Source organism: Triturus cristatus, chromosome 8 (assembly GCF_964204655.1).
Source record: "Triturus cristatus chromosome 8, aTriCri1.1, whole genome shotgun sequence".
Classification (NCBI taxonomy): Eukaryota; Metazoa; Chordata; class Amphibia; order Caudata; family Salamandridae; genus Triturus; species Triturus cristatus.
Window position 1 is genome coordinate 815,775,192 of NC_140591.1, and position 14,087 is coordinate 815,789,278.

The 14,087-nt window shown below is 44.0% G+C and overlaps 1 protein-coding gene across 1 annotated transcript in view; it reads right to left on the reverse strand.

Moving 5' to 3' along the window:
• The window catches only part of NALCN (sodium leak channel, non-selective), a 2,843,734-nt gene that overhangs the window by 2,235,078 nt on the left and 594,569 nt on the right, over window positions 1-14,087 (reverse strand). The window contains exon 5 of the mRNA XM_085622267.1: window positions 7,703-7,885. Coding sequence (XP_085478393.1) covers window positions 7,703-7,885 — 183 coding nt within the window. The remainder of the gene's footprint in view (window positions 1-7,702; window positions 7,886-14,087) is intronic.

A 14,087-nucleotide genomic window follows, 5' to 3' on the forward strand; every position in this document is an offset into this window, starting at 1 on the left:
TTTTGATATTTAGGCAAGCAATCAATGAATACAAGAGAGTTTTGTTTGCATTCATGGCAACAAATATTTAATGAACAAAATAAAAGAGTGCAGTTTCCCTTCCCTTAGGCCTACAAAGTCCCATGAGATAAGAAACTGGGGTGGAAAGTATGTGCCCAGTTCATATTCCCAGGTCTCAAGACCATACATGTACACTTCATGGGTTGTCCAGTATTATCATAGTTCTTTGGCTCAGCTCAGGATCAAAACCCAGGCCTTCTTTCACCCTGCTGGGCCAAGTTATTTACATTCTCCCCAGAAGAGGGGACAAAGGCCAGCCCACAAAAAATGAGTAATTAACAGTGCTTTCCTCTTGAGGAGGAAGGGGTGGAGAAGAGAATTTGCATCTTTACTTGTCACACTGTACCAGGGCTGTAGATAGCCAAGGCCCACTGAAAAGGACAAAACCCAGACAACTGCAGTCAAAACAGGAAAGGGCTCCTCTTTGAATTTTGGTGGGAAAGGCCCTGGCAGTGATGTCAGTGAGGGGCAAAACTGAGGCCCCAAGAGCATATGTGACCAGTGACTCCTGGATGATGCCTTTTTGAACTGTTCCAGTATACTGTGCAGGATGTTTGGGACAGGAATGGAGAGGTGATGTCACACCCTAGGATTGGCCAGGGGTGCCTGGCTTCTAGAACCTTCCACCTCCCTTTAAAAAACCTTTGCACAAGGAAGAGAAAGGTTTTTTTTTCTTTTTGCTGATGGACCCTGGGACTGTAACAGCCATGGACGATTGGAAGAACATGCTCCTGATGCCCAAAAGGACTAAGGACTCTGCCTCTAGTTGACCCCAGGACCGGTGAATCTCTCCAAGGGACAGTGAAGCTTGCCCTCTTGAGGACCAGTTGTAGGAATGATCTGAAATTCTGCACCCAGAGGAAAAGACCAGGAGGAGAGCTGGCGCAGGAGCCAGTGGAACCTACTTCCTGCAATACACACCACCTTAGAGGTGATGATGTCTGCTAAAACTGCTCCTGGTGGCTAGAGCTCGCCATCAGGAGAAAAATGAACCCAGGAACTTTGAAATTGGCACTTCAGGCCCAAGTCATGGCTTATTAAAGAATTTGAACTTTTGACTCCCCTCCCTTGGGAAGCCGAGAACATGGCGCTCTGCCGCTTTTGCTAAAATTGCCTCTATGGTGGGCCCGTGCCCATGGGTCGGCACAAGGAATATTCTGTCATTTTTACTCACAGAGGGGATGTGCGAGAGGCCCCCTCCCCATATGCTTCAGGGCAGATGCAATAAGACTTGGGCAGCATTTTCATGCCCTCTCAACAAAGAGAAAAGGGGCTCTGGACCCCCATTTCCAAGCCCTCGATGTTCACAGTCGAGGGAGAGTGCCGTCACACTCCTCTAAGAAGAGGGGTAGGGGCCCTGAAACCCATCTCTGGTCCCCAACACCAAATAGAGTAAGGGGAGCACTGCCACGCTTACCCCAGCTGTGGCAAGACTGTCCCCATGTCCATGGCAGGGTGGCCACCACAAAGGAAGCCTCCCGGGGAGAAGGGTGTTGTCGCCTCCTGTGCCAGCAGAAGGAGAATACCGGGCTGGTCCGGAGGTGGCAGGGGCAGCTGGCGGTAGCTTCCCTGGGCTGCCCCCAATGAACAAACCATATGGGATTGCCGAGGTGAGACAAGGTACCGCAAATAAAAATATAAAAAGGAAGTTGTGCTGTTCGAGCCCGTATGGCACAACAAAGGAAAGAGCCCAGATCCGCTCATACAATATTCACGGCCCCCAGGGGAAGCATCTCATAACACAATACAGGGCTTTCCAATTTGTGTATGGTTTTTTTCATTGCAGCGGCCACAAAACCGGGAGGGGGCCCACCAGCAATTAAACGAAAGTGCGGGCTGCGGGAGTGCAGCAGCTTTCCCCAAGAAGGAAACCCACCCTCAGTTTCTGGGGTCAGTACGATTATGACAACCCTGACTTTCTCATTGACTTTTCAAGCACTCCCAAGGCTGCAGCTTTTGTTCTACTGTAGGGTAGTTCCAATAGTACCCTTTCATGCAGGACCTACGCTGTTTACGGATAACATATCCTGTGGGTCTGGTGGCAGACGGACTTCGTACACCCCCGCCGCATATGTTAGCCTATGTTTTGCATTAACTAGCTCGCAGTGCCACTAGAATCTCCTGTTATCAGAGAGATTCGTTTTTGGCAACCTCAGAACACAATAACCCCACACTCGTGGAAACAATATACTACTTTTCACCCAGTCACTCGTGCTTGCTTGTTTTGCTCAGAGAGATACATAGAAGAATCAGTCGACCGTGTTTACAATAAGAATTTATTGTACCGTTGTTATTCTCATGTAAAATAGGTGCGCTGTTACAACTGTAACACAGTAGCAGAGATATAGAACCAGCAGTACAGTGAATAAAAAGGAATAGTATTGTTCTACCATTTTGCAACAGTCATGAACACATACATGAATATAAAATGCATTTATAAAATAAAGTGCGTACTCCTAAGATGCCTGACTAGTTGTACCTAAGTGTACCTAGCATGTGAGTAGGTGTGAAAGAGCCGAAGCCTGAGATCCTAAGATCTAAGAGTCTAAGAGTCTAAGAGCCTAAGAGCCAAGAATCCCTCTAGGATTTAGTTGAACCCCCATACCTGAATAGTAAGAGTGTGGGACTGCGTCCTAGACTTGAGTTGGACACCCTGCAAGGGATAGTAAGACCACTGTCAGCTGGAGCGATGGCATGCCCGAGCCGCAGCGTCTCTGGTCAGTGTGTCGGCCTTGAAGTCTCGGTTCCCTCCTGCTTTCTGATAGCAAGAGGTACTGTATTTATACAGTCTATGTACATGTGTTACCCATTGTTCAGTATGAGGATGGCGTTGGGGATTAAACCTTTTGCATCGATGGGAGAGCTGAAGTATACCTCCTGGAGAGTGTACTCATCAATTATTTATATGTGCTAAGCATGACATCTTAGCAATATCGATTGGGAAAAACCCACCCTCGGCATGGAACTAGGTGAAAGGATTAGTCCATATAAGGCTATAGTCCTTATAAGGCGTTATGTCCGTATAAAGCATTCTGTCCTTATTTGGAGTTATGTTCTTATAAGGCTCGTTCAGATGAAATGACGGGAGATGATGTAGGAAAAGTGTACGATGTTCCCTGGACCTATATCAGGGTACTGATATGAAATATAACACTACAGTTGGGAGTGCAGCAACCTCTAGGGGGTTGATTCATTGGCTGCATTTTATGTGGCTTGAACGTGTATGAATTGGACACAGACACCTAGGGCAGTTTTACAGAAGTGCCCAAGATGTGCAACGGGATTTGCAGCCCGTGGATCTTTGGTATTACAGAGGGGGCCACAGAAGCTTGTGCATCCCCTTCTGTAATACCGATAGCGCTGGTGCACATAAAGCTATCATCAGAGGGTGTTCCCACATTTGCATGGGGGCGTGGCCCCATGCAAATGAGGGAATCCTTTTGCCTCTGCACCCAGGCCGTATTACAGACGTGGGCGCAGAGGCAAAGAAGGCCCCAGACATCCCCTTGCAGGTGGGTGCAGTCACTCACTGCAGCCAGCTGAAGGGGTCCTCTAATCCCCCTTAAAAGTGCAAGTGGGTTTCCACCTGCACTGTGAAACACGGAGTGGCTTCAAAGCAGCTGCTCCATTTTTCACATGAATGCGCTGCCCCCGGGGCAGCACGAATTCGCGGCTGCCCTGGGGACAGTGCATCCATCCTAACATGTCCCATTTTCTTTTTCTGCGCTGGGCACACCCTTTAAATGGTGAGCCTGGCACAAACAAGGAAAATGCACCATATGCATGATATAGCCCCTGTTGTTTAGTTACCTTATTAACCGTCATTATCGACAAAGATTGTTGAACAATATTGAAATGCCCATTGACAATAGTTATTGCATATACACATAGTTATTATGGATATGTTGATGAATATTGACATGTGGGTTCTTGGCCTTTTTTAGTGCAAGTGTGCCTTTGATTATATATGTGATAATTATATATGTGATGATCCTTGACAAAACCAATAGGACTGTTTTATTTAAAATGATACCCCCTTATATTTTGATATGCTGTCTGGTATAGGTGAGGTGTACTGTGGTTTTGAGGATCATGATCCCAGGATTAAATGTGATTTCATAATGTCATCTAAAGTATCTGTCTTAGGTGTATATTTGTCAATTAATGTGTAGTATTTACTAGGGTGTGTGAAGTAAATATACGTTCCCATTTTCTAAAGAAAAAGCACTGACTGGACAATCATTTATTGAGTGATATCATTGCATGCCATCAAATGTTGATTACTAGCTCACACCACCTCCCTTAAGAATACCTTGGACTGCTCTGCTTCACAACCCTGAGAGTGTCAAGTGCTAAATCAGGGTGCTTGGTTCCCAGTAACGACTTATTACCTGTGAGGGCCTCGCATCCTGCACAACTGATAACCAAATAGATTATAGACTAGGAGTGTTTAATGAATGTCAAGAGGGGGGAATCCAGATTAGTAACTATGTAGATGAGTTTCATTTAAATTCTTGTTATGTAAATATATGCTAGGTGGGGAAACTGAAAAATCTGTTACTGATTCAGCCCTCATGAACATATGTTGTGCGCCCCTGCTATAGATAAATATTCAGTGAGCCATTGGCAATTAATAAAGTTCAGAAATAAGCCACATGGAGGTGGAAATGTAATAATGTTTCTACCAAAGGCAAATAATCTCATAGGCAGATGACATGCTTTTTAACTATCCATTGCCTCACCTGCTTTATAGATTTTCCAGTTATTTGGAGCATTTCTTATCCACCCTGTTGCTGTACTCTAAGCCACTGGCATGACTCGCTAACCTTCCTTTATCCACTTTAAAATGCTTCCTGGCCTACATGGTATGGTACCAGAATATTGTAGACTAAATATTGCCAATCAAATATATTATGTCCTAAATATTGTTTACAAAGGTATTGACCCATTGGAGTTACCAATGTAGCATTATAGACCACTGCCAAAGGCTATACCAGTTGTTAAAATCCTTCATACCGAGATATAAGCTGGGGTTGCAGGTGAGGACCTATGACAAAGGAGGGGGCTCATACAAATGTTAAAGTTCTCAGCAGTGGGCTACAATGCTATCAGAAAATTCCACCCTCTAAGGGTAGAAAGCTAAAAAATAAACAGTAGAAAAGGAAATACAAACATTGGACTGCTGGAGCAGAAGTGGTATACCAGGAATTATTAGAGCGCAGCCACTTCATTGTCTCAACAGAGGTATTAATATTCCAGTACTCAAATATAAAATTATTGCTGGCTACAGAGGGCTATGCTGACTGTTAAAGGCCCTGGAGCTGAGTTATGGGTTTGAGCTACAGGCAAGAGCTTGTAATCACAGAAAGTGTTTTTCACAACCCAAGGCAGCAGGCTAAAATGCCATTACAACATTACACCTACTGTCCGTAGAAAATTCTAAAATGTCCTAAGTTAAAAAGGAAGAAACAGAAAAACAAACATTGGAATGTTGGATTGGCAGGTCTGTATCCGCGGTAGCGGGCTATGCTGGCTATTAAAGGCCCGCTCCCGCGTTAAAGGCCCGAGCCGAAGGCAAAGGACTTTAACAAAGGTGAGGGTCTTTAATAGCCGGTATAGCCCTGCTACGAAGGGCTATAAGGCTATTAGAACATTCTGCCACTAGAGGGCAGAATGTTCTAACAAATAAAACAAAGGCTTCTCGAAGCTCAAGGGGATTTAAATCCCCTCGAGCTCTGAGAGGCCTTTGTAAAACATTGGAATGTTGCTCTGTGGGCCTTTACCGGCCTGTAGAAGCAGGGAGCACTCCATTGTCTTCAATGGAGCTCCCAACATTCCAAAGTTCTAATATAGATTCTCCACCCAATGGGACAAAAAAAATCTAAACAATGTTTAGGACACAATATTTAAGTCAGATTATATTTCTGTCAACAGTTTTTATAGTATTGTAATATACAACCGTCCAACACACACCCACACACACACGTTTTCCCATTTGTTATTTGCCTTTCGCACCTAAAACCAAAATATAATGGTTGAAGCAACCATAGGACAGACCCTGAGACTTTTCCACCTGTGGTACACTTTCACATCTGTTGAAAATAATTTAGTAGATCCATCTATGCCATAAAACATTATTTTTAAATAATGGAAAATGCACATTCATGCTCGGTTATTGGTGGTAACAATTACCTTTTGTCAGTTAATCCCTTAGTCAGAATTTCATGGATTCTTTGTGTCACTCAAAATGTACATCAATCAATACTTTTTGGGCAAATATTTTAAGTCTACATATGGAGCACCATAATTTAGTGCCCACCCTTTTATATGCAATGTATATACTCAATGTGTGTTCAACTGTATCAACGTGTGTGCATTTTATTAACCCATTGCAGTAAGTGGCTGTATATCTCTTTAATGAGAGCCACTCGTATATATTGCTGAATTATAATAATGTACTTACTACAAAAGAAAATGTGTGCTTTCTTTAAAATGTCATTTGATTAATCACTTTTACTAACCATATTCATTTAGAATACGGTAATTTACAACTAGTGTTGACCTAATCTGCAAACAGGCCTCAGTGCACACATTACGTTATATAAAATGTTTTGTAAGTGTCTTGTTTTTGGCTTTCTTTGTGGGTGTCTTATCTATGTCATCGTTAGCTTTAAATAAGTTAATTGTCCATTGTTTTAGACTAGCATATCACTGAACTTTTAATTAACTGTTTACCTCGGATATGGAGACTGAAACAATGGGAAACCCCATCCTTTACCAGTAGGAACAAACTGATGTTACATCCAAGGTTGTCCAGATGATTGCTTCTTTAATGGTAGCTGGAAAACTAGGGAGTCTTCCAACTACCTAAGAGCACTGTCTTTTGATTGGTTTGTTGTTGAAGATGATAAGGAAATGCCTTCTAGAAAAGTCTTTCATGCTTTAATTGTACGCTCTTTCGCATAGTAGACCAGACCCTATCCTGAATTTGCTAAGAGAAGACCTCTTCTCGACTCTGCTGATTTCCCCTGCCCTGTGTTAAGCTTCATGCTTGAATACTCAGACTCTCTCCATTGAACCTTTACACTAGTTCATCTGATGCTGACACCTTTCTAATTGAATTTCTCCGTGCCATTTTCCATACTAGATTTAAAAAAAGGGAAGTTCCTTTATGGAACCTACTTGGGTCATATTTTGCTCACTGTATGTCATTCTGTTTGCTTGTTGATTTTTGATTATATGTAAATGTAGATTGCAATTGCATACCATTTAAATATGTACGTGCTTGCTCTATTGTTGTATCAGTTTTGCTGATTGGTTTGATATGTAACAGAAAATAAAATTATTAATAATACTCTTAAGATTTGGATACCACCCTCTCTGTCATTTCTGTGGAGTCATATTGGTTTTACTGTACTCCTAATGTATTTTTGATGTTAGCTCCTTTCTTACACTTCTTGCGGACAATCAAAGGTCCATACAACCAGTGTGGGACTTTGTTTGATGGCTTTACCAAAAGTTTGTGATACAAGAAAACCCACTCTATTCATTAAATGTTCTAGAGCTCATTTAATCATTTGTGGAACGGATGGTCTAAAATTCATGCCATGGCTCAAATGGAAACATACAACCATAAACTTACCTTAACGATGCCTCTGATGTGCATTTTTGCTATCATCTCCGCAGTGTAGAGAAACATCAGCAGTGTGTCGAGGGCAAAGGTCACATACTGGAGAGGAGGATAATGTTCGAAAGTCTTCGGGGTGTTCATGCAAACAGTAATGACGCTAATAATGGCGCTAATACGTAGCAAGGAATGCACCCACTGAAACAACAAGAGGCATGATGCTTTAGTTTTCAGAACTTACTTTTCCAGTTGAAAAAAAAAATCCGTACATTATGGCATTTCTGGCAAACTAAAATCAAATCATCGTTGCTTGCATCCTACTAACAGGAATAATTTTATAAGAAAAAAAATGATAAATCAGTTGTGTTTTTGTTTTTAACTGCATTTTCTTTGTATGACACTTTCGAAGAGTCGTGTGTTCAATCCACATTTCCATAGCCTCATATAAATCTAATTATTCTTAAACATGGCACTTAATATGGTGCATTTTAATTTTTTGTTTTATAGGTGAGATAGCTATGTACACACACTACATGTCAACGTTATTTAATTACATTTTCATTTAAAATGATGATGCAAAAGAAAACTGATCAGTACATGGCAAAAGGGAACAAAAGTCATAGAACGTCCGAATAAAAACAGAAAAGATAAAAAATAAAAAAACGATGAGAGAGAACAGATTAGGGCAGCTGAAGGGTAAAAGAAGGAAAGGAAAAAGGAAGGGCAGGTGGATATTTAGGAGGCAGTGTTATACAAATATCACAACCATATCAAAACATAATTTAGCATGACACATACATAGAAGTGTTCAACTAAAACATGCAAGAAAATCAGAAATATTAAGCATTTTTCTATACCATCAATGCGAGCAAACTGTCAAAGCTAAGAAGTATAGATGTGTCTTCCTTTTTGTCATACACATACAAGTCTGAAATGTTGCACCTAAGGTGTTCAAAACCACTGTAGCGCGAACAAAATGTTTTTTCAAACGCGAACATTTCAATCAATCAATCAATCAATCAATCAATCAAGGCATTTATATAGTGCACTACTCACCCGGAGGGTCTCAAGGCGCTGGGGGAGGGGGGGTCCGCTACTGCTCAAACAGCCAGGTCTTGAGCTGCTTCCTGAAGGCAAGGTGGTCCTGGGTCAGGCGGAGGTGGGTCGGGAGGGAGTTCCAGGTCTTGGCGGCCAGGTAGGAGAAGGACCTTCCTCCTGTGGTGGCTCTTCGGATGCGGGGGACGGCGGCGAGGGCATGGCCGGTCGATCGAAGCTGGCGTGTGGGAGCGTAGAAGTTGAGGCGGCTGTTGAGGTATCCTGGGCCTTGGTTGTGTAAGGCTTTGTGTGCGTGGGTGAGGAGACGGAAGGTGATTCTCTTGTTGACCGGGAGCCAGTGCAGATCTCTCAGGTGTCCGGAGATGTGGCTGCGACGGGGGATGTCCAGGATGAGTCGTGCTGAGGCGTTCTGAATCCGCTGGAGTCTCTTCTGGAGTTTGGCGGTGGTTCCGGCGTAGAGGGAGTTGCCGTAGTCCAGACGGCTGGTGGCGAGGGCCTGGGTGACCGTCTTTCTGGTCTCGGTGGGGATCCACCGGAAGATCTCACGTAGCATGCGCAGGATGTTGAAGCATGATGAGGAGACGGCGTTGACTTGTCTGGTCATGGAGAGGGAGGAGTCCAGGATGAAGCCCAGGTTGCGTGCGTGGTCTGTTGGTTTGGGTGCGCTGCCCAGGGCGGGGGGCGACCAGGACTCGTCCCAGGCGGAGGGTGAAGATCCCAGGATGAGGATCTTCTGCTACTCCTTGGTCTAGAGCAGAGGTCTTCAAACTTTTGGGTGCCGAGATCCCCCTGTCAACATTTTCAGTCGTAAGGACCCCCTCCTGATAAACATTTCTAAACCTGTAGGCAGGGCTTCTGGAACTACGAGGCAGGTGAGGACCAAATTACACGACAGGCTTGACTAAATTGTGTGGGAAGAAAATTTAAATAATGTTATGTGATGCAGCGTTATTTTGGGATAGAATTGCTTCATTATTTTTAATTTTTTTGCACACAGTAACACTGAGGAAAGATTTCACCCCATCAGAACCAGTTTATAACCAAAATACAGCAATTAACATCAGAAAGATGTTTAGTCAACCTTTGAGATGGGCCTTCCACTCCGCAGGAATATGTGCTGCCACATTAGAAGCTCACCTGGCCCTGGCCGGGAGCAGCAGGGGTCCCTTAAAACCCTGGCGGTCTTGTGCAGAGTTAAGCAATTTACCCATGCCACTTTCCTCTCACCCCTCCCTTCCATCCCACTCTCCTCTCCTCTCCTGGATCCCTCTCTCACTTTGCAGGCCATTTTCTTTCACCCCTTCTTACAACTTCTAAACTCTCCCCATTCAACTTCTCACTTCACCCTTATTCACCTCTTGCCATTCTGCCTTTTCACTGCCCTCATCTCTAACAGTTTCTCGTATTTATCTCATGGCCTCTCTGGCCCTGTCACCTCCCGTGCCCATCTGCACTTCCCATTCATCTCAAGTCTCTCCGTTCAAATTGTTGTCTATTTATATCTTACACCTCTCCAGTCCCCCATTCATCTTTCACATCTCTCCTTTGTTTTTTCACACCTTCTTGAACCAATGTCCCTCTCCCCTGTTACCTCAGCACCAGTGCTTAATTTGAGAAGGTGGTTTCTGTTGCTCCGCACTGGCACCTAATTGTGCACACTGGCAATATGACCGTCTGCCACATGCCACTTGATGGCTCTGTCTGTGTAATTTAGAGATGAGCAGAACAGCTGTTTATTAATTCAATATACATTAAAAACTATAAACTCCTGACATCCATGCCATTCTTATAGCTTTGTGGGCTTGAAATAGTCACACTTGTACAGTGTTATGGTTGGTAGTTGCATAGGTATTGACATTGGCCGCACATGCAAGGCAATGGGTGGGTGGTTAAAGTTGCAGTGGCCTACTGGTGAGGTTCCTGGCACATGTTTAATTACAAATTAATCACTGCTCAGCACCCACCCCAGTACTCCCTCTCTTCCCCGATCGCTGCTGTCCCTCACCCAAGTCGTATCAAATTACTTTTTAGGTCACAGATCATCTCTCAGCTATCTTCTCTCACAGTTTGACAGTAGCCCTCCTCTGTGCCCTCAACTTTCCCTCACACTCACTTCTTGCGTGTCCGCACTTCCCTTCAGCACTTCACATTTCTCCTCATCCCTGACCTCTTCAATCAAATTCCCTCACTCCCTTGCTGTCCTTTCTCATCCTCTCATCTCTCCTCACCGAGCACACGGGTTGGACCCGTATGCTCCTCTTGGCCTGTGCCACTCTGCTTATTGTTCCCTAATTCAGGAAGGCACGAATTGTCTGTCTTGCTGTTTTGGTGCAGGCCACACAGTTATGGAACGTCCACCCTCCTTTGCTTCGCTCCACCAAGAATCTATTATCCTTTAGGAAGATATAAAAACCTGGCTCTATGCTCTGTAGGTCACCCCATTTGGCTGGTTCTCCTTCCCCTTCTGTATGTTTCTCATTTGCCTTCAGGCAGCAGATGGCTATTAGCCCCAGGACACCTTTTGGTAATAGCAGCACACTACAAATGTAAATAATAATAGTAGTAGGCAGAAGCATGGGAGCGACTAGACCCAAACTTCGCGAGGGGGCCTACACTCCCAGGCAGGGCTGGCCATAGCACTGGCCACACAAAGCGCAAGTCTTTTTTGGTGCCCCATGCCCGTTTCCTCCTGCTCCATAAATTCCCTCACTACCACTCACCAACAAAGCACCTCATCTCTCTGTAGCACCTTTCTGACAACATTTTTTATTTATAGTGCTACTCAGTTTACTCACATTTCTGTGATCTGCATAGTACATGTTCTTTGTAGCAGGCACATTAACCCTCTGCACTCTGTGGATGAGAAGTGTGCCCATGTGAGTGCACGGTGAGTGATGCAACAGCGTGAGAGTAGGGAAAGAGGAGTGACTGCAGGGTGAGTGAGGTGACCATGAATTTGGGTGCGGATGTAAGTGCAGAGTGGGACGAATGAATGCATGGTTAATGATGGGGTTGTTTGAGCAAGTTGCAAATTGAGCAGTGAGGGGACAGGTGAATGAGGTGTCACATGAGTGCATATGAGTGGTGTGACTGCAGGCTGAGGTACAGGGTGAACAACGCAAGTGCATTGTGATTGCAGAGTGATCACTGTGAGTGCAGTGTGAGGGTGAATGATGTGAGTGCATGGTGATCAGTGTGAGTGCATTGCGATCGCTGTGAGTGCAGGGTGAGCGTGAAAGTGAAGTGCGAGAATGAGAAGTGAGTTCTCTGAATGCAGGGTGCATTCCCAAACACTTGAAGTAACTCAGCATATTATTGACGGCAGCGTAGGGTGTAAGATATAAGTTAAACTATTGCTATTATGACATTAATCAGGGATCGAGGGTGGAGGAAATAAATAATATGCTGATCCTGCAACACACTTCCAGTCCTATGGTTAGGGTTGCCTGCTCATTATTTTGATGTCCCAGACGGTACAAAAATAAGCAGTCACCTAAAGCTGTATATTTCAGCACTCATCTGTGCGTACTTGGAACAACAAATATAAATAGAAAGCACTTTTAATTGTGTTCTAGGGCTGCCTCAATGATCCATGACTGATAATTAAAGGGAACAAAGACAGAAAAGTCACATTACGAATGAATGCATATGATTTTATTTACAATCCCATTTAGTGTCAAGAGGATGCCTTTGCAGGCTCTTTAAATATCAAATGGCTGGTATTTTTCTTCTTGCAAACCTACTTTATATTTATTTTCATGAAATGCATTCTCACACTACTGCAGTAACTGTAAAATACAAATGTAAGGAAAAGGCAGAGTTGGGGCCCAGGGGGTACTGGAACTGGAAAAAATCAGTAACCACTTTACAAAAGGTATGTAAATCTGCAAATGGTCCTTAACGACCTGTGAAAATCTCAGGAGATAAGACTGCAGAAAGCCCTGCGGAGCCCACAGCAGCTCGAGCTGAGACACACTACGGGGGAGGAGGGGGGCTGAATCCCTTGTGCCTCGCAGAAGTGTGACCGGGAATGCACGATCCCCTTTCCATCACTTCACGGCCCCCCTGGGGGTCGCGCCCCACACTTTGAAGACCCCTGGTCTAGAGTCAATATTTATTCTCTATTAGCCTCACAAAATTATTATATGGTATTCAATGAAAATGTAGCTAAATATGAGGACATTCCTATGCAAACACGCATTTGCAACGCAATAGGTCTCGTATTTGCGAGAGTTTGAGCTATTGACATTGTAAATGACAATGACTTTTATTTATGTGTTGTTTTTTAAACATAAATAAAAGGCATTGTCATTTACAATGCCAATAGCTTAAACTCTTGAAAATGAAACTATTGCATTGCAAATGCTTGTTTCAAACGCCAACGCAGCAGATGTAAAACATCAACAGAAACCAATATTTTTATTGAAAGTTTATATTTTTTAACTTGAGCACTAACTTCACCATCTATGGATGTTCAACCTGCGGTGCCCATATTCGCGCCCCGTTATGTAATGTTTGAATATTAATTCTTATATATTTTGTGTTATGTGAAAGGCAGGCAATGTTTGTACTCAGAATATAGTCTAACATTGCGCTTTTAGGCGAGAAAAAGATAGCAGTTTTTAATAACTGTTTTTATGTGAGGTAGTAAATGAGATCTGACAGCAAAGAGGTGCTTGTGATTAAAGCATGGTGGTGCCTGGTCCTCCTGAGGTGACCTCTCCTGGTGAGGTGACTCTTCTTGGGCTTGTCTGTCACCCGGGGGCGATGCGGGGCAGAGTTTATGCGCGCGCACACACACACACAGAGCGCGTCAGTATGACACGCTCTGCACCAGCTACCCCTTATCCCGCCACTAGTACGTGAACAGCTCATGAGTGCCTGTCACACACTGAGCTGTCTAGGCGCTCTATGAAGCCTCGGGGAGGGGTCCGGACACAAACACACGTTAGCGTCTCAACCCAATTTCTTAAATCCCAGTTAAGCTCTTAAAACACCAATTTCCTGGACACTCTTTAACATGGCTTATCAGGTGCCCTTCCAAGCAAATCTGTTTGCAACGTCCAGTAACAAGTAAAAAACACGCCCATCGATGTCCCATTCCAGCTGAGTGTGGGACCCGCGACAGAGACACCACATGCAGGACAATGAGGCATAAACCGATGCCACCTTTTGCACACCAGAGAGGTAGCGCTGGAGTGATTACCTTGCTCCTGATCATTACTGACATTATGTTTCAATCCTGTGCTTTTCTCGGAGGAAACACTACCATCAGGTATACTACCCCCAATTGAATCAACCAATGCAAGTCGTACTGGAATGCCCAGAATCCATCACGTCACAA